The sequence below is a fragment of the Melopsittacus undulatus genome, chromosome 4 (assembly GCF_012275295.1).
Source record: "Melopsittacus undulatus isolate bMelUnd1 chromosome 4, bMelUnd1.mat.Z, whole genome shotgun sequence".
In the NCBI taxonomy this organism is placed as follows: domain Eukaryota; kingdom Metazoa; phylum Chordata; class Aves; order Psittaciformes; family Psittaculidae; genus Melopsittacus; species Melopsittacus undulatus.
This window is the reverse complement of record NC_047530.1, coordinates 78,667,890-78,689,493: the sequence shown is the minus strand read 5'-3', so window position 1 is coordinate 78,689,493 and position 21,604 is coordinate 78,667,890. Positions and strand designations below refer to the sequence as shown.

Genomic DNA, 21,604 nt, shown 5'->3' with positions numbered 1-21,604 from the left:
TGAAGTGTTGGAGAGCTTTATTAAAATCCCTTAGTCGGAGAGACCTCTCTGGAGTAATTCATTGCTGATCTGGAGCTTAAAGATCAGGGATGTGAATGCGAGTCCCAAATTCCAGAGAAATGCCTGAGTAACATCTAATTTTCCTTTTCAGGCTGGTTCACCATATACTGACAAGCAACCCCTGCTTCTCTGCTTTTCCTGTTGCATTTCTTATATCGCTTTTGTATGTTCCATGTTCACACATGGAGCTAAAACAATTTCATGTCTGGTATTTCAGGAATCTTAAATGTAGGACATGGGGATGTATTCAGAGCTGAATTTTGCACCTGCAATCCATTCTCAGCTTTCATTTAGTCTGCCTATATCACGATAATATGAATGCTAAAGTTAAATAAAACAGAAAAGAAGGGACACATCACACACTTTTATCAGGTCCCTTGTAATTTATTTGTACTGGTAGATTTCTTCTTAAGAACCTGCTAAAAGCATTTAGAACAGCTGACTTTATAGGATGGGATGCACATCCTCTGGGAGCTGGCCCTCTTTTCCCCTTCCGCTTTTTTTCCACTTTCTATGAGAAGCCTTCAGAAAAGTCTTGTCCTCAACAAATCTTGCACCCACGGACTCTGGAATACACAGTGGTCACCAAGTTACCTTTAGGCTGAGTCTGTTGCCTTGATGTTTTAAGTCTTTGAGCAAGCTTTTTCTTTTTTTTTTTTTTGTAATTCTAGGACCAAATAAAACAAGAGACTGAATTATCTGAATTATGCTTCTGCAACAGAACTGGGTTTCTCCTCATTGGGCATGGCAGAGCCTGGGGAAGTCCTTCCTTTTGTTTGTTGTCTTAATGTTACAAACAGCTGATCTGGAAGCCAGGAGAGGTCATCAGTTTGTCTGGAAAACAGGTAGGAAAAAAAATAAATTGAATTATCTACTGTATGATTCCTGTATTTTTGGATGGAGTGATTGCCCTTTCTCCATTCTGTTTTAGCTCAATAATAAATTACAAAAACCTAATAATGTCTTTCTTTTTCTTGGGGTTTTTTTTTTTTTCACTGAAAAATAGAGGGGGTTAATCCCTATTTGAAATTAGTAATCTTCATGTCTGTTGCAGTTATGCACCAGAGTGACTCTAGAGTATAATTCTGGACTGTTTAATGCTTTTAATCCAAGAGTAAAATTTTTACTGGATCCTGATATCATAATCCTAATGTTGCTTCCTTTCAAATATTTAATAATTTTCTTCTTATGTTTGAATTAAAAAGGCACATCAGCGTCTTTCAGGATGAACTGAGCCAGAAGTCCATACTCTTGCTTGATCTATTTATGCTTCCATTTACTTTTAATTCACATTTAGTGAATTATTTCTGTGCCTCAGTCATATTAGATACATGAAAGTGTTTGAATGTTCAAAATCGGGCACACACAATGTTTTGAAATTTTTGTGAAGACACGTTGCTAGCACTTTGATTCTTGGTGACAGGGAGGAGGTAGATAGGAGATGGTACAATACAGATGAATAAAACTAAGCATGACACATTGGATACTTATCACAACACAGCAACAAAGAATGTTCAATGAAATGGAAAGATTGGCAAATTTGCTGAATGTTTACTCAAAATATTTCATAAGAAAGATGCAACTGAACTAGAGGTTTCATTGCTCATGATCCCTTTGAGATCTGGCCTTTTATGGCTGAGCAACAGAGTGGTTAAATTTGATGGAAAAATAATATCCGTCCTTTTGTGAGTGGTTCTTTGTTGGTTCTGTTATTTGTTTTTTAATTATAATTCTATAGAAGACTGAATTAGCTGAATAGTGAAACAATTACTCTGGGAGGGCTCTTGTCTTTCTGGTAGGATCAACACAAGCTTCTTACCCTGGCTACTGGAATGGGAGGCTGAGTGTTGGTGAAGTGCTGGTTGTGTACAACTCTGACATTATATTTCTAAAGACATTTTTTTTATGATGTCTTGCATGTAGAATGAAGAGGAAATAAACAGCATGAACTGTCTTTCTCCAATTCACTGTTATTTATGTGATTTTTGAACAAGCTTTGAAAGGTAGAGTTGTTTTCTTAATACAAATTAGACCCTTCAATGCTGTCTGTCTTCAGTTCTAAAGTGTATTGTACCGTCAGTCTTTAGGGGTGTGCGTTGGAAGTCATAAAAATTTAATTTGACTTGATGATTCCAGCTGACAATAGTTATCAATGCTTCAAAGGCATCTGAGGCAGATGTATTTAGAACTAAGAAAGGTGGTGTACAGGTTTGTGTGGATGCGGGGTAACGTGTTCTGAAAGTCCTGTGATGAGCTCGTTGTAAAGGTCTGTTTCCCAGAAGCAGAAGGAAATTGTCACTTGTGAATTCCACAGTAAATTAGAAATACCTGAGCTCTCCAGAGTAATTTTAAAAATCTTCAGTCCTAACAGTATTTTGATGCATTTTCTCTGCTTATGTAGTGATGAGAAGTAGAAAACAACTTTGAGTGAAATGTTTTCCAAATGAAAATAGTGCGTGAATGTGCGCCAAAATTCATTGTCCAGATTGGCCATAAGTGGTTTTAATTTTTTGTTTTATTTTGTGTTGTTTTGTGTGGATTTTTTTGTTTGTTTGCTATTTTATTTTTGTCTTTTATTTTAAATATTTTTATATTTGTAAACAAAATCTTCATTATTTTCGTTGGAGTATTTTGTTGAGAATTAGGTGAAAATTATATCTAAATCCAAAATGTTTAATCCTAGGTTAAAATGAATAATATGTTCACCCAAAAAACTTTGTTTTGCTAAAAAGACAAGATACTATTTGTGAAACCTCTGCTTTCCCTGCAGTAGTAGTGAAGCAACAACATTTCTAAATCCTGCATCTTTGTCTTTTGCAGCAGTAAATGAATGGCTTGGTTTTGGTAGTTCTGCTGCATGTGTTGCAGTTTTCTTTCTGAGGTATTTGGAAGCATGTATATCAAAATAAAACTACAGTGATCTTGGAATTAGTTACTAAAGAGTGTAAATGGCAGTCTGCTGTCAGGGTAGCATCTGTTGCTTGCTTTTGTATGCCTTCTTTTATTGTGCTTGAAATGATTTTTTTCAGGTATATCATCACAAAGGTGTATCTTTCAAAAGATTACAGAGAAATGCTTTGGGAAGAGAGGGATGGTAAATTGAATGGAGCAGGTGGATCTGGAGAGGTAGAAGGCTTAACACGTGTTGTGACAAGATTTATTAATAATAAAACAACTTTGGGTTGTAGATCATGGAGGTCTTGACCTAATGAGATTTGTGGTTCCTATATGAATAAAAATATAAATAATTCTGTAGTTTGAAGGCTTTTATGCCCAATAAAAAAAAATAATAAATAAAGGCACACCATAGAACCTAAAATGAAGTAGCTTTTAAAGTCAGAGTGGAGCAGATCTATTCTGATAAAAGGAAAACCTGCAGCTGTTGTCTTTTTTTAATGAAACAATCTACTGAGAAATGAGCAATCCCTAATGGGAGATGAGATGGTCTGTTTTGTTTTTAAATCTTGAATTGTCACTAGCATGGCAAATTACTTGCTGTAGAGAAATTCAACTTACTGAAGTGTTATGCTTTATAATTAAATAAGGTTATGCTACTGAAAGCTCTGACTTTAAGACAATGACTGTATATGTGCTGAAGTAAATTTTCCTAGCAGATAGAAGCCCAGAAATGCATCTTTAATATGGATGGGGAAATAAAAAGTAGCATTGTATGAACACCGAAGGTTTTTAGCTAAATCCTTGGCTTTATCTAATGTAGATTCATACATTGTCATGCTGGGCTTGGTGGTCTTGGTGAAAGTGAAAGCAGTCATATTGAAATCACAGAAAACCTAGGCTTTATGTTTTTAAGATGTAAGAACTTGGCAGTGTGAGATAGATAATGCATATTTTTCTCTCAAGTGTTCAAAGGACTATCACTTGCATTTTCTTATTTCTGACCTGTCTTAAAACCACTTATTTTTAGCTTTTTGTTTCAAGAGATGATACATTAATGCTGAAATATCTGTACACTCTTGTATCTCCTGGTTTTGAAGATATTCTCTCAGTACTTGCTTTGTGACCACCAGCTTAAACATGAAAGCAATAATTATAACAACTAAATTACTCAGCAGCCTCCAATAGCTGAATAATTTTCCAACACTTGCTAACTAACAAAGCAGTTTTAGTGATAAAATCTTATGAAAATGTAAATGGATCTAAATTAATATTGTAAATTAATATTGCTTAATGTAATAGCCAGTTACCAATTAACATTTTTCAACGTGTTGATTTTCTTCGATTCTTGAATAGTCCTAAAAGTGCCTGGAATTTCTGTAATACAATTACTTCTATGTTTTAGTAATGGCTATTCAAGCTTTTAAAACATTACATAAAATATTGATACATAGGTGAATCTGCAGCGTGATTCAAATTGGTTTATTTTTTTTTAGTGAAACTCTGCAATTTAGTTCTAAAATCTAAAATGTGTGCCATGCAGAGAAATATTTTGGGTGCCTTACAGGATATGGGCTGATAATTAGGATTAAAAAATGCTAAAAATTAGCCCTTCCCAGAGACACTTGCAGTTGCCACATGGGCAGGTTGCAGTCTTGCCATTACTGCTGGTGTCTTCAGCTCTTCCATAAATACCACCTCAGTAACTGTGCAGATGCTATTTCCTGCAAAATACTAACAGAATAAAGGTGTCTCTCAGAGTCAAAGCAGTGATGTGGATTTTTTTTTTTAAGGGGAATATTATAAAAATGTTTAGGATGAAAATGTTCTGATTTTTAGGAAAATAGTTGTCTAATTATGGTAAAATGCTATTTAATGTGGAAATAATAACCTGTCTACTACAGGAGGGAGGAAAGGGGCTATTTGAAACCCAGATGTGGTGTTCCAGTGAGTTCTCCATTTGTAATTCTCTCAAAAAATTGAACTGGGATGGTGATAAAACCCAGTAGGAGTACACTCCCTTTTACGAATGGGAGTACTGAAAGTGAGATATCAGACTCAGAGATGCATCTGTAATACAGATGATCACAGTAGAGAGCTTTTTACCTTAGGAAAGAAAACACTAATCTTCTGGTGTATGTGGGCTTCTGGGAGTGAGGTGTGAGCTGCAAGTTCTCTTTCCACAAGTGAGCACAAAAACCCCTTTAGTTCAGAGTTATTACCCATATTTGAAAGTCCTTCTTAAAATAGGATTAGCAAATGGGTTTTGATCATTAGTCTTTCTTCAGAAACAATCCTAATGGAAAGGGTATGAAATGAACTTTTCAGAGAACAACTTCTAACACAGAGGAACCTTTGAACTACTTGTGAATGTGGGTGAGCCAGTTACGGCTAAGATGAAAAAGATCCTTTGTTCTCTGTTCGCAGGTAATACTGCCATAAAATGCCCTTTCTCAAGATAGTAATTTCAGGAAGGCCAAGTTCTGGTTAGGAAATGCCTTTGACCTTATGTCTTAAAAGACAAACTTTTACCTACAAACACCAAATGTTAAAAAGAGTCCAGATCCTCAAAGAACAGGAGAGCTCAAACCTGCTGAAAGAGATTCAAAGATAGCACTACAACAAGTAGTCTTTTTTTTCAGAAGCTCTACAAGATGAAGAATGATGATTATCCTAGATTAAGTTTTGGTGGTTTTATTTTATTTTAACTTCTTATTTGATAGGACAACAATTCATGAATGAATTGCAAATGTGTTTAGTGGTCTTTCTGTGGCTGTCCTGGTTTGAGCAGTAGCAGTCATTTTTCTCTCCTTCTTGGTAGCTGGTGCAGTGCTGTGTTTTGACTTTCGGGCTGAGAATGGTTGCTGATAGCAAGCATGTTTTGAGTTACTGCTCGGGTGTTTGGTTTGTCCAAGGCCTTTTCTGAGCTCATGCTCTGCCAGGGAGGAGGGGAGGCTGGGAGGAAGGAGAGACAGGACACCTGACCCAGGCTAGCCAAAGAGGTATTCCATACCATAGCACGTCATACCCAGGAGGTAACCGGGAGAGACCCGGAAGGGCTGGAGCTCTGGGGGGACGGAGGAGGTATCGGTCGGTGCTCAGTCGGGCAGGGTGGGGTGAGTTATGGGTCGGTGGCTGGTGAGATGTTGTATTCTCTTCACTTGTTATTTCCTTTATCATTGTTGTTTGTAGTAGTAGTAGCAGTAGTGATTTGTGTTATACCTTAGCTATTAAACCATTCTTATCTCAACCCGTGGGGGCTACATTCTTTGGATTCTCCTTCCCAACTCTCCAGGGGTCGGGGGAGCAAGGGGGGGAGGAGTGAATGAGCTGTGTGGGTTTGGTTTTAAACCATGACAGTGGCATCTGGAAGTTTTACGGTATATCTGACTTCGTGATGCTTCCAGACTTCTCATTTTGTGGCAAGTATTCTAATTGTAGGTTGTTATGTGGTCTTGGTGAATTTTAAATATTTAAACTAATGTGGAAATTCAGACTTGATTTAATTAAACTTTGAATGATTCCAAAGTTCTTTGTGATTCTAAGAATTTAGGACTGCAGTGATTCACTTGGGTTATAGGTTGCAATTTTGTCATACAGACAGCAGCAAGAATTAATATATAATTTAAAAAACCCCAATGAAGTTCTATTCAGATTGTTGCTTGGTGATGGAGGAGTTGTTTTAAAATGATAAATGTTCTAATTTTTACCTTTAACTTTATTCATGACCAGTTTATAGCTTTGTACTTGAGCCAGACTGTTCTTTAATTTAAGTAACTCTTCTTTTGGTAGTTGTTCCTAATGTATTTGTGAATTAATGATACTGAGATATTCTGGACTTGTGTTAGTAAACATATTATCTTTGAACTGCTTTGTCAAATTAAATCTTTTCTTACTATCGCTCCTCAGAATAGTGTCAGATTCAGATGAGATTTCACCCACTGATATTTTATGGTTTTAATTAAAGTGTCTAGCTTAAAATATCTCAGAATCATATAGGTGGTGCTTTTTTTGGATATTATGTAATAAACAATTTAATTTGAAGTAGTTTAGTTGGTTTTAGTCTGCTGTTAAGTTTCATTAACTAGCCATTACACAAAGTTATTTAAATATAAGAAATATGTCTTTAGTTCTACATTTGTCTCAATTATTTAAAAATAATATTTTATGAGACAGTATAAATTATGCTTTTATTCCTGGAAAACTTTTTAAAACAACAGTAGTTGTAGCTTTTAAAAAAAAAGTTGTTTTGCAAAATTTCATTAGCAGCAAAACTTAATATGCTGGCTGATATACTCTGAGAAGATTTAAGAGTGGCCTTAAAGATAATCTGATTTTTCCTTAGACAGGAGTGCAGTTTCAGATTGCTAGATATTTGAGTTTCTCTTCTCATTATTTCTTACCCATTCCTATCCACATTTTCACCTTTCTGTTCCACACACATCTAAAGTTTATTTGCTATGGTTCTGGCACTTTACCTCACTCTTTTAATTTCAGTTCTGATATGGTATCCTCATCTGGTCTTGTTTTTTCAGCAGTTGAATTCCATTTAGAATCATAGAACGCAAGCATAGAATCCAAGAATAGTTAGGGTTGGAAAGGACTTTAAGATCATCTAGTTCTAAACCCCCTGCCATGAGCAGGGACACCTCACACAAAACCATATCACCCAAGGCTTCATCCAACCTGGCCTTGAACACAGCCAGGGATGGAGCATTCACAACCTCCCTGGGCAACCCATTCCAGTACCTCACAACCCTAACAGTAAGGAACTTCCTCCTTATATCCAATCTAAACTTCCCCTGTTTAAGTTTTAACCCATTGCCCCTTGTCCTATCACTACAGTCCCTAATGAAGAGTCCTTCCCCAGCATCCCTATAACCCCCTTCAGATACTGGAAGGCTGCTATGAGGTCTCCACGCAGCCTTCTCTTCTCCAGGCTCAACAGACCCAACTTTCTCAGCCTGTCTTCATACAGGAAGTGCTCCAGTCCCCTGATCATCCTCGTGGCCCTCCTCTGGACTTGTTCCAACAGTTCCATGTCCTTTTCATGTTGAGGACACCGGAACTGCACACAGTACTCCAAGTGAGGTCTCACGAGAGCAGAGTAGAGGGGCAGGATCACCTCCTTCGACCTGCTGGTCATGCTCTTTTTGATGCAGCCCAGAATACTGTTGGCTTTCTGGGCTGCGAGCACACACTGAAGCTGGCTCATGTTCATTTTCTCATTGACCAACACCCCCAAGTCCTTCTCTGCAGGGCTGCTCTGAATCTCTTCTCTGCCCAACCTGTAGCTGTGCCTGGGATTTCTCTGACCCAGGTGTAGGACCTTGCACTTGGCATGGTTGAACTTCATGAGGTTGGCATCAGCCCACCTCACAAGCGTGTCCAGGTCCCTCTGGATGGCATTCCTTCCCTCCAGCCTATCAACTGAACCACACAGCTTGGTGTCATTGGCAAACTTGCTGAGGGCTCCCTCAATCCCACTGTCCATGTCACTGACAAAGATGTAAAACAAGACTGATCCCAACACCAATCCCTGAGGGACACCACTTGTTACTGGTCTCCAGCCGGACATTGAGCCATTGACCACAACTCTTTGCATGTGGCCATCCAGCCAGTTCTTTATCCACCGAGTGGTCCACCTATCAAATTGATGTCTCTCCTATTTAGAGACAAGGATGTCGTGTGGGAAAATGTGTTCTTAAAACCCTCCATCCTGTAAAGGGCCTGGAACCATGGAACTACTGCTAATGAGAGTCAGGTCCTGAAACACAGCCCTCCTCTGCCCCTGTCCATCAGTTCCATAGTTCCATCATAGAAGGCCACCAGGTTGGTCAGGCAGGATTTCCCCTTAGTGAAGCCATGCTGGCTGTCACCAAGCACCTCATTGTTTTTCATGTGCCCTAGCATGCCTTGCAGGAGAATCAGTCATTTGTCTTGTAGTTGTGGAGATGCATTTGTTGCCTCTCTTTATAACTCTGCATTGGTTGTGCAGGTAATATTTAAGTGGGTGAGATGTTTCATGGTTGGTATGTAACTTGTATCCTCAGACAGTAAATAGAGGTAAGAGAACCAGACAAATGTATGTGAAAAGAGCTCCATCTCTCTCCTGAAGAATCTTTCATGTGCACGAAGCTCTTCTTCTTGAGGTCTGGTGTTGTGTTGGATAAACATGCTAGAGCAGCCCATTGCATACTTACCTGGGTCCTTTCCACTGTAACTTCTGGATTTATCCTTAATCCACAGGGCTAAAAGCTCAGCATGTGAGACACAGCTGGAGAGCGTAACTGGCTGGCACAGAGAGTACCAATTTGTGTCAGAGAGACCAGAATTGTACCTGGATAAGTTTAGAAAGAGTAATTGGAGACGCAGAAATGCTTAAACTTGTGCTGTTTTAGTTTGTAAAACTTGGTATGTTCTTATCATCTCTGGTTTCCTGTTTGGACTTGAGGAGACCAGTGAAACATTCTTGGTGGCACTGCTTAAAGAAAGAATCTCTGAGTTCCTTATTTTTTCATGGAAAAATGTACTACAGAAAGCAGTGTCAGTCAAATTAAAAAGGCAAGCAATGGAAGAACTGAAATGACACTGAAACATATGTTAACGCTTTATGTGCTTGTAGGTAATATGTAGAGTACCAGTTCCTCAGTGAAGATGAGTACTGTGCAGTAGTACAGCTATAAACTGGTGGTGGTGCTTGCTGCGTTCAGATGAAGCTTTTATAGCATGTGCCTGGTAATTTTGTTATTGTTGGGCTTTCAAAAATGTTTCAATAGTTCTTTTACACAAAGACTACATGTTTTAACAAATATCTTTGTCTAACCGACATCAGATGTTCAGTAGGTGGTGGTTTAAACTAGATTACACAGGAGATTCACAGTAATCTTTTAATGTCCCTCTTCCCTTCCTGAGAATAATGGTTTTTGAGAATAAGGTGCTTTTTTCCTGGTTTTTGTTGATATTGGGAAAAGTACAAGTTAGGTGCCTTATCCTTTTCTTTCCTCAATAGTTACTATGGGAACAGAGCCGCAGGTCACAGGGGAAAATCTGCAAAAGTGGTTTCTTAAATTGTTCATTAAAAAAAAAAGAAGGTAACATATTATTGGAATTGTAGTACTTTTCATTCAACTTTGTTGGATCGTATTGTTATCCATATTTCACTCACAAACGAAGCACAGTGAGTGGCAAGAAAAACAGATGGGCATGTTTTTATACTTCTTAGGGTTAATATTTTTTAATTGAATGCAGCTGTTGGAAAGATTTCTGTTGTTACGTATAGATGGAGCATTAAAAATGGATGATCACATTTTCATCCTGTTTCAGTGGAGTACTAGATTTAATTATTCCACTGCCCTTATTCAGACCCCTGCAGGTTTTTTTTTTCTTAATAATTATATCATAAGTTAGAGTAAGTTTCACTTCCCTACTTAATGATTTCAGTATATAGGGGTACTCACCTCTTTCAGCTCTTGTGTAGAGTACAATTATAATGGGTGAAAATGCACAAGATTAGAAATCTCTAAGATGCATCCTGTTGCTCTCACTATGCAGATAATGCAGCTGACTCTTTCTAGGGCCATGAGTTTTGGGTAGTCTGTCCACTGATACCGTATTTCCCTGGTATTTATGAGACTAGTCCTGCTGTCATCAACTTACTCTTTTTTTTTTCTTTTCAGCAAGAAAAAAAAATAGTTCCTTTGTATTCTTTCTTCTTTTTAAAAAAATTGATGGGTAAAAGCCAGGAAAGTGAAATGGAGATGTTGAAAGGGATGGGGTAATCCAGATTACTGACAGTGTTCATATGGTTTATTTTAATCAACCTCAGCTACTGGATAGATATGATGAGATTCCCACTTAATATAGGAGTTTTGAATATGTGAGCTTCAGTTTGCATAGGGGATTCATGCTGAGATCATTAGGAGTGTAGTGTGTGAATCTAGAGGCGGTATCAGATCCTTACTGTTGATTATGCTGCCCAGTGTCTACTGCTTTGTAGACTTCTGCAGTACCTTTTTCCAGAGATTTTTAAAGTTTGTGGTTAAATGTGTCTCCATGTCATACTTGAGTATAACTGTGATTCAGGATTATAGAGCTAAATTTGGAAAAGCATGTTGAAACCTCATTGTAGTGGTTCTGAGTATATTGATTCTATATGTTGGGTGAAGAGTTGTAGACAGTTGCTGAGGTATATCCAGCTTTTGTGTGGAATGTCCTGGAGGGCTAACCATGAAAAATCACTTTTCAAATGAGACCTTAATAAAAACTTTCCTTCTCTGAACACTAAGCCCTACTCCCCGTGCGATTAGTGGTTTCATTTCTTTCTCAGCAGTTGGGTAATGATGATGGCTCCAGATGCTGCAGGAGTGATAAAGAGAGTGATTAATTTCACTTGAAAGGGCATATGTTCAAAGAGGAGCCAGCCCCACGCCTCAAATGTGGAGCCCACGTCGTTGCTGTGGTGCAGCTTGCTTGCCTTGGTACCCAACTGTTCCTGGAGAAAGCACCAGTAAACCTATGTTATTTATCTTAAGCCAGTATATTTGCTGCTTGGTTTTGACCACTCATTGATGTGTATTTCCCACCCGCCCTGTATTTCACAGGATCGCATTTTAAAAGCTCTTTGTGTCTCTTTATATAAAGCAGTGCTGTCAAGCTTTCAGCAGAAGACTTTGAGAAGGGGCTGATGCCACCAGCGCAGCCTAAGTAACTGTGAACAAATTCAGAGTTATGTTTATACCCTGTACAGAATGGAGTGGTAATGAAAGCATTCATATTCCCTGGCATAGTCAACAGTAACTTTAGAAATGTTCCTACGCTTTATTTGCAATAATAGTTCACACCGTATGACTTGCTGAAAAATCCTGACATTTAAAGCATTACATTTTCAATATACTTAAAAAAATAAATGTATAATGTAGGTACTTTAGTAAGTCTTTATTAGGACTTTGTTGACATGTTGAATAGGTTAACGGAAGTATGAAACATGGCTGGTGGTGCCAGCCATGTGATTAAATACAGGGTGAGGGGATGTCTGGTGTTTACTGGGTTATCACCTGAACTTTTTCACTAATTGGTGTCCTTTTGGGTTTATTCTATCACCCCTGAGATCCGAAGACCTTTACATATCAATAGTTTTAAAATATCCACCTATGTGTGAGGCATGTTTTACTTCTTTGCAGCATGACTTTCAAAACTCTAAATTTCACAGATTTAGAAGTGCTGCGGCCAAAAATGAATGCAGTATTTCTGACATCTTTAAGATCTTTTGACCCATTAGTTAAATTGATAAGTATCAATTGCTTTTGAGCAATTACTTTTGAGCAAAATAAACACTTCTAGCTATTGAAAATCTTCAAGATGGAGTTACTGGTTATAGAAAAATTATTTCTATATATTTAATAAATTCTGATGTGTATTAGCTGTATAGTTTTGGAACAGCTGCCTGGAGAGAGTACAAAATTTGGGTTTTTACAGACAAGGACTAAAAAGAGGCTGTAATGATAAAGCACCATGAACTTCTTAGAAGTTTTTTATTAAATATGGTGCACACAAGGTAGTGCTCATTTAAAGCTTTTGTCACTCCCTTAATATTTTTCCTTGTATTAAGAAAGTTATGCTGTATTCAAGCAGAATTTCAGTAAATTGTTTGCAGCTCTGTGTGTTAAATATGTATGCTGTATGACTAGAATAAGTAATTTATCTAAGCTTTCAATATTTTTGGTATTAATTCAGTATATCTTTTTTTCATCTAGCATTAAATATTTCATAATCCAAGTATGGTTGTATCTCAATTCAAACCACTGATAGTGTGAAAATTCTTGATTCTGCAGGTGTGTATTCCCAAATTTCGCTTTATTCACTGTCAGTGGTGAGCTCTTAACATGTGAAGTCGTGTCTGTTCTTAACAGCTAACTGATGTTTACTCGTTTTGAAGTTGTAGAAATCCAATAATAAGGGTTTATCCAAACTTTAACTAGTATTGATCACACTTTTCCCTTAAGGAAATATCAATCCTTGATCTTCTGCATTCCTCTGCAAAGTGCCAAGAAAACCTTACTTCTAGAATTGGCTCCAAGCATGAAAATGTGTGCCACTCCCCTAAGAAAACCCCAAGTATATCCTTGTACTGAGATGAAAGTTACACTGAGATGAAAGTGTTAAATATGTTGCTTACATGTTAGTGTCTCTGTGTGTATATTTTTATGCATTATTTTTTGAGTGTATTTATATGTCAGCTGTGTATAATTGTGTCGCCATCTAGCCAAGGACACTGGTGTAGTAGCAGAAACAGAACTATAACTGCAATGTTTTGAAAAGACTGGAGAGGGATCAAAGGAGAAACTGGGAAGCTGGAGTAAATGGTGACGGTAATGTTATTGTGCCCTAAGGGTCTTGCAAAGTACAGTACTTAAAACCCAATTTTTGCTTTGTAGATAAGTGAGTGTGTCTCAGTTAAGTCAATATACGTGTGCAATAGGTGATAAAGCTTGGTAGTATTACACACTTGCTTTGATATTTTTCATAGTTACTGCTTTACAGGTAACATTATATTTACATTTGGAATGCTCTACAGTACTTTATCCTTTCTCTTATGACCATGTTTCTTGGTTTAGTAATGGGAGTTCAGGCAGCCCAAAATTTTCACTCTCATGTTGGGTATTTATTGATGGCTAATTGACTACTGACCTTTTCAGTGAGTCTCTCCAAAAAGCAGGGAGTGACACTAGGGGATAACAAATCGAAGGAATTGAGAAGCAGGTGAGAAAATGTGATTCTATGAAGTTACATTTAAATACTGAAGGCTGCTTTTCTGAATAAAAAGAAAGGTGAAAAATAGAAAAAAAAACCCTGTTTTGCCTGTAGATATTTTAATTTTTAATGTATATATAAAAGAGTTTTACTTTTTCACCTTCTCTGCTGTGATTCACTTGGCCTTGATTTTTTTTTTTTGTAATAGATAAGCCAGCTGGCAAAGTCCTCAAAATGATTTAATTATTGTAGCACACAGGGCCCCAAATCAGATTTAAGGTATTTTGATACAGTTTATGGAATAAACCAGTGAACAGGTGCATATGATGAAAAGTTGCTGGTATTCAAAACTGCTTGATGATTCTGCAGGCAGAAAGTTCCCCATAGACCTTACCTGAAAGGTCAAGAGCTAACCTTAGTATGTGCCGTTTAATACAATATCATTAGAATAAATATATTGTAACTATATGTGTGTCTTAGTGTATCAGAAGCTAAACTTGCCATGTTCTGAATATATTACCAAATAAAGTTATGCGGCATTCAATAAAGCAATTACATAAAAAGCATCACAGTCAACTTCAATTCCAATACTAGCAGTAATAATCAATCATTTTCAATCCAAGGGACAGTCTAATCGTTTCTTGTTGCTGCTTTGAAAGGTTACATTACTCAGTTATCTTGCAGCTGAGCAACCTTTTCATGTTTGCTTCATGTAGGTTTTTATAAATGTTCTTCCTTTTAATCTCAGTATTTTTGGTATTGGTTATTTTGTGAGAGTTTAAAGATTCCCTAACCTTTTCTCATCCCAATTTAACTTTTATAGTTATTAAACATCTTTGGAGTAGAAGACCAAATTGACATGAGCAACAGATGATTTTTTTTTTTTAATGTGCCTATCTCTGTAAAATCTCCTTTTTGCTCCTTGTGCTGGTGTTGCCATATTTTTCTTTCCAGAACCTTAGATACTTTGTGAAAGATCCTTCTTTTCAGGTGTTCTGGAATCAATTCTAGCCAATCCTTTTTACTTGCAGATAGTGTCATTTGGATAATATTAATCACAGTGCAGAATACTGACTTTTAAGCAAAAGGGTATCTCATTTTTCAGATATGAAAATGGCTAGTAGTTAGTTGAATTACTGTATCCTGGATGATGCCCATTAGCCCATAAATTTCTTTCCTCCATTGTCTAGTAAAATTAGCATATTTTTCATGAATGAGAACTGAAAGGTCTGTACCATTTTATTTTTGTTTCCAATGCAAATAGCAATTAAAGCAGCTGGGAAATTTTAGCTTAAGAATACATTATCAGAGATTTGTCTTTTTATGTCTTTGGTGGTTGTTGGCAAGTCAGCCACGCAGTCTACTTCCCCCCTACCACTCCCAGAGGGACTGGGAGGAGAATCAAAAGAATGTAACTCCCACGGGTTGAGATAAGAACAGTCCAGTAACTAAGGTATAACACAGACCACTGCTGCTGCCACCAATTAATAATAATGATAAGGGGAATAACAAGGGAAGAGAATACGATAACACCTGCTGGAACGAGCCCAACCGAGCAGTGAGTTCCCTGCCTGGTAACTCCCAGTTACATCCTGGGCATGACGTGCTGCGGTGTGGAATACCTCTTTGGCTAGTTTGGGTCAGGTGTCCTGTCTCTGCTTCCTCCTGGCTTCCCCTCCTCCCTGGCAGAGCATGAGATTCACAAAAGTCCTTGGTCAGGCTAAATATCAGTGTTATCAGCTCTGTTCCCAGGCTGAAAGTCAAAAACAGAGTGCTGCACCAGCTACTAACAAGGAGAAAAAAATTACTGCTACTGCTAAACCCAGGACAGTGGTATTGGCAAAGCTGCCTGTTAATGTATTGCTAATGGATATTTTTTATTTTTTTTTAATCTTAACAGTTTCTTCATGTCTAGCCTAAATATACATTTTAGTACCAGTACCTGTCCTTGCCTCCTATGGACACATGCATGTGCTCTGGTGTACTTGTCTTCAGGTAGCTATTAACATGTTGAAGATCCATACACCTGAATTAATTTCTGTTGTGGTGTTTTCACTCTGTCATTATAAATCTATTCAGTCTGACTTCTGTTGTCCTTACGCACTGATAGCTGCACGGAGGTGGTGTAAGATGTTATGTGAAACTGCTGATTGTTAATGTTGTGCATTATTCTATATTTTAACTAGATTGGTAAATGCCATATGCAAAATTTCATAACTTTCTCATAAAACCATTTTAATATAACTCTGGAGACTATTGATAAACTTTCCCTTAAGCATATATACAAATTAAATGTGGGAACCTGTGGCTAAAAGAAATGGCTCCAAGGCAGTGATTCACAAGGATGAAAAATCAATAAGAGTTTCATTAAGAAAGGAAGGAAAGTTTTGACAGGGTCTTTGCTTTGCTTTTTTTCCTGGAAAGTAGAGGGAGAAACCATTTTATTCAGCTTTACTTTTAGAAGTAAGAGTCATAATGTTGATGTGGGTATTTTGAAGCATCAATGTAGCTGGGTGAAGGGATCTGCCATCTGTGGTCTCTTTTGTATCCCCAGTGTATCTTCCCAAATTCTCCTCTTTCAGCTCTTCCTTTTAATTTGTAGAAGTACACCTGCTGGAAGTGGAATTACCCTGTGGAAAAGCTGGTTCAGCTGATACCTCGGAACTTGTTTAAGCATGCGTATATATGCAGGAGGTTATAATGTAGGCTTGCAGAACTGCTGCTAAATGGAACTGTGTCCTCCCATGGGTAGAGGTTTCCACCCATAGCCCCACTCCTCAGGGGGTCAGGTTTTGTGGCCATGTGGTTGGGTTGATTCAGATATCTTGGTGTGATGGAAACTGTAATTTTTTTCTCCCTATTTTGAAGGGTTTTCTGTTGAATGAGCTGAGTAGTGACCTCCCCTGCAGCTGGTGTGGTGAGGATGACCTGTGGGAGGGCAGGAGAGCACTGTGGGGTGGGAAGGGGGATGAGACCAGCCTACGTGTGGGAGCTGTGTGGGTGAACATGAACGCAGATGCTGACACGGGCGCCTGCTTGGTCTGTGCGTAGGAGCTCCTCTCTTCTGGGAAGATTCTGTCTGTGAAGCTGGACTTCTATAGCAACCATCTTTCCCTGTCATAACTCTTGATTTTGTTTTTTTAGTTTTGCTATTTAAACGTGGTGATGACACGTTAGCTATCTCACAGTGACATTCGGCAGTTGTACATCTGTTTGTTTTCATTAAATACTGTCTTTTGGAAAGTTTTAGCGGCGATCGGATTAAAACACACTTAGGGTGGAAAACCTGGCAGAGGTGCTCTCAGCCAAAAGCAAATTTATTTCTCCAAGCTTGTTTAAAAAAACCAGGAAGGCTGGCAGGGTTGAATAGTAAATATGAGCTGTACATCTTGTTCAGCGGGCTTTTTTTGGATGCCTTGCATGAACCGAACCAGTGAGTAAGTGAAACACACGTGACTGAGGGCTCTGACAGGGTTCTGGTGATGGATTAAAATCAGATGAACGAAGCTGCTGCCACCCCTGACCATCTGCCCTGCTCTTTGTTGTGCATCCCAGAACAGCAATCTTTGGTCTGTTCATGAATCAGCTTTTATAAAACAGTTTTTAGTCTGTAATATTAAAGTAAGCTGAACTGAGGCTGGTTTACTTCAATATGCTTCTCCTAAATGATTTTGGGGAGCTTTCAGACTGCCCCAGCTGACTAAAAAGGCATACTAAAAATGGGATGTTATTTGTATTTCTGAGGCTGACTTGGTAATGTACTCGTGTTTCCTCCCTTGCATCTTCTTGGTCTGCTGCTGTGCATAAATGCAAATGTGTGCCATTATGTGGTTGCTCTGCTCTGGCATTGAAGCTGATGATGTCTGCAGCCTTGAGTGTCCCTGCACCATGCTTCCCTGTGCAACATTGCCTGCCTGAGAGTCAGCACAGATGCTGCTCTCAGCAGTTTCTTCTCAGTGTATTTAAAATAGTGGTCCTGTTTACCACTCCAGTCCTGCAGAAGCACTGCTACCTGTTAGTAAATATTTTAAGAGTAAGCTATTATTTTTTACTTAAATATTTGTATTATAACTTATACAGTGATTGCCTAACTGATACATTCTTCTGCAGAGCATCTGAACTGTAATTTAGGGAAATCATTTGCTTGGTTTTAGAGCAAAATAGGGTTCAAGTTAATTAGCTGAAGTAAATGTGGTGCACTGCAGACCTACACTGAGTTGTGTATAATGCAATAAATAGTAATAAACAAATGTTTGTTGCTGAAAGTCCCACGCCTTTAAGCACCGTGGGCTGCTGGGTGACCTGTTCACCTTTCCCAGGTTTTTAACAATGGCAAGTGAACAGATTGGACGAGATCTTTTTTCAGCATCATCTGTTTTCACAACTGAAGCTCCCATATGATCATATCATATAAATTATTTAAGATGCAAGAAGCTGTGTAACCAGAGTCTCCAGTAAAGGCTAAGGCTCCATCTGTTCTGTGAACCTTAAGGACTGCGCATTTCACGGCATCGTCTGTGTTGCTGGATGACATTATAAGAGTCAGGAACATTCAAATGTGCCCCAAACTTGCTTTGTATTTGCTTTACAGTAGTAAAAACCTCACTGCATTAGCGTTGTACTCCTGAGATGTTCTTGGCTCAACTTCAATCACAGTCAGTCCATGCTGCCAAGAGCACCTTTGGCACCAGGTTTAGTGTCCTTTAACAAAAGCTGGACTATACTGTATACAACACCAAGAGAAAACAGACATGATCTGAGGGGTTTTTATGCAATGCAAGGAGAAAGCAAAGAAAAAAAAAGGGAGACAATAAAAGAAATCCAATCTTTTGGGTTCCTGTTGTACATACTCCATCTAGTTTAAATCATGTTTTCAATTTAGAATTTTATGGCTAATCAGTATTTTAGTGATGCTATGCAGAAATGAGGGCAGCAGCATTTTTTTGTATAACAAACCTGAATTAAACTATTTTATATGCAGGTGGTGAGGAGAATGAAGTTCTGGAAATTGAAACTTCTTTTCCAAGTTTTGATGCCACCAACCTCTTCCTGTCAGAGAGCAGGAGTTGCATCTGAAAAGCTTTCTGAAAGAGAATGTTGCTTAGTGACATTAAAATTAAATATCAACATCGTGTCCTGGTTTCTCCTAAAACCCGAGTAAAATATATGCTGTGTTCTGTATACCACATATACATATATATATATGTGAATGTATTTTCTTAAAATGTGCATGGCTTCAGGTGTAGGCTTAAGGCTTCAAATATCATAGCTGCTTAGAATAAAGTTGTGAGAGTAAGGAAGGATGAACTTTGGTCTCATAGATGAAGATTACAAACTTCTAAAGCTTAACTTTCAGAGCTTCATCTTCTCTTCAGTTTATTGGAACCCATATTGGTGTCTTTTTCTCAAGGCTGGCTGATTTCCCTTCAGTTAGAAACCATACAGGTTGATAGATAAAATATCTGCTGTGTGGCTCTTGTATATGTATTTTTAAGCATAATAATTATCTTCTAGCCTTGTGTTTTCTGTTCCAAACCCAAAACCACAGGTACTATGTCACTGTTTTTTCCCAAGATCAATATGTAAAGCCTGAATAGGTGCATTGGTGACAGCTGTCTGGTACCACTGGTATGCAGGTTGTTAGAGATTGTGTTAATAGGCTCTGTTCTGGACAGATTTATAGTTCTCAGCTTTTGGAGAGAAGGAGAACAACCAAGGCTAAATAAAGTAGGGCTATTTTTGTAATTTGGAAGATTTTTAGATAGAGATTTTGTTTGGCAAACCTGCCTGGCCTTGTCAAAACTTTTTTTGTGTGTGTGTGTATGGTAGCTTGAAAGTGGAATAATTTTGACTACCATACTGTCGTCTGTTAGGGTTCAGCATTTTTGCACCTATTGAAGATAGATTAGGCAGAGCTGATGGGGTTTTGGTGCTGAACTCCAGTAGGCATTTATGAACAGCAGCAGCACAGGCAGTATAGAGGCTCTGGAAAAGCTCAGTTTCTCTGTTTCCTGTGGAGTTATTGGTGGGGTGGGCAGGAAGTAGACACCACCCCCGTCTCTAAGCCCTGGGTATGTGATGTATTTGGACTGGGGTTTGGTGATAGCCCAGGACCTGTGCAATAGTTGTAGGAGGTGTGCTTTCCCCCTGCCTCACCAAAGAGTAGCTGAGCTGTTCAGCAGCTTTTTCTAGGGGGGAAGAGATATTAAAAGGAGACAGCTAAATCTCTTTTTATGCTTTTTGACTTTATGGATTTTTTTCATTTTATGCCATAACTGTGGTTTTCTGAGCCAAATGCTGAAAATACAATGGAACATAAAAAGCTCATATATTTAACATATGGCAGGAAGGCCATAGAAGGAAAAAATACATTTACCCTCTAGGGAGTATCTTTTGCCAGTTGACTTCTCATCATTCAGATTGGGCTCCACCATCTTAAGCATTCAGACCAGTTTGTAAATCTTGTTTCCAGAAAGAGATCAGTCCTAAAAGCCTTTACTGGCTCCCTTGAAGGATATTGTTAACTGGTAATAGTATAATTTGTGATCCCAATTTTTCCTAATTTTAATGAAACCATCTAGTTTTTTTTTTGTACTTCTAATGAAACGAAGAGTGAGGGTTTCTTAGAGCTGTGATCTCTTTTCTCTCTTTTGCCCCTGCACTGCTAACCCAAGCCTTGTTTCCTACCTGCTCTCATCTGGATCTCTCCTTGTCCCCCTGAAGCTTTACATCAGTCGGAAAAAGAGGAAAACAGCAAAATGAAGGTTAGTAGTTGGGTAGGACATGCTGTGCTGAGGGCTGTGACAGTGTGGGAAGAAGGATGTTTGTCAGCATGTTACTGTGTTCAGGGTCATCAATAAAAAGGAATGTAATTGTCACCCTTCTTTCCTTAGATTTTTTTTTTTTTCCCATTTTCTGTAAGCTCATAGTTTTGGCAAGAAATGCCGTTTATGAGGAACAGTTAGCAGACAGTTAAACACTGGTGCATGGTATGTAGTTTACCCAGGCCTAGAGAAATTGCAGAAATACAGAATTTGCAGGAGAAAAATAAAAATAAAATCTAATAGAGCAGATCATGAGATGCTAACCGCTGCTGAAGTAGCAAGTGTCCTCCTGCTTTGTGGCCTGCTGGTTGTCTGCGGTGCTGTTGTGAGTGCCTCTCTACTGTGGGAGAAAAATAGTTGAATTAACAGTCTGAGCTAGTACAGCGTATCTCTAGTTAAATAGTTTTTTCAGATCTCTGTCATTCTAATGTATTTTTAACTGAAGAAGTAATAAACTTTCAATTAAAACTCATTAGCTGCCCCAAAACAGTGGCCTTTTATGTAATTTTAGAGTGTTTAAGGTTACTTAAAGTCAACATGGATTTACTTTTATCAAGTAAAGGTGTTTTACTCCCTCTAAAATCATGGGAGATCCTTTCCTCCCAGGGTAGTTCTTGAACCCATCAGTAATTTCCTTCAAGTGGCTGAATTAGTGATAAGGTGTTTGAGAGTAAAATGTAGACTGTATTAAGTTTCTCAGTTTTTCAGAAGGCCAGACAGGGAAATCTATGACACCTGCTTGCTGCAGTGAGAATCTGCTCCAATAATCTAATATAAATCAAATTAGGATCAAAGCTCTTCCTTGATTTATTAATGGAACATAATTAGCCGGCAGTCAGTAGACTACATTCTGATAGAGCTACAGTACAAGATGCTTAATATAAATTTATAGACACCTTTCTAGATCTAATCTCCAGAAGTTTCTAATCATCCTCCTCCTCCCCAAAAGTATTCTCACCACTTAAACACGAAGCTATACCTCCATCCTGAGCTCTGCAGGACATGTGGGTGCTGTGCCTGTGTGCACACATCTGCCTGTCATATCTGCCTCCCTGGGGTGAGATCACCACTGC

The 21,604-nt window shown here is 38.2% G+C and overlaps 1 protein-coding gene across 1 annotated transcript in view; it reads left to right on the top strand.

Annotated features, from left to right (window-relative positions):
- Nucleotides 1–766: 766 nt before the first annotated feature.
- The window catches only part of THSD7B (thrombospondin type 1 domain containing 7B), a 280,685-nt gene continuing 259,847 nt past the window's right edge, over nt 767–21,604 (top strand). The window contains exon 1 of the mRNA XM_005153757.4: nt 767–905. Within this exon, the coding sequence (XP_005153814.2) occupies nt 767–905 (139 nt within the window). The remainder of the gene's footprint in view (nt 906–21,604) is intronic.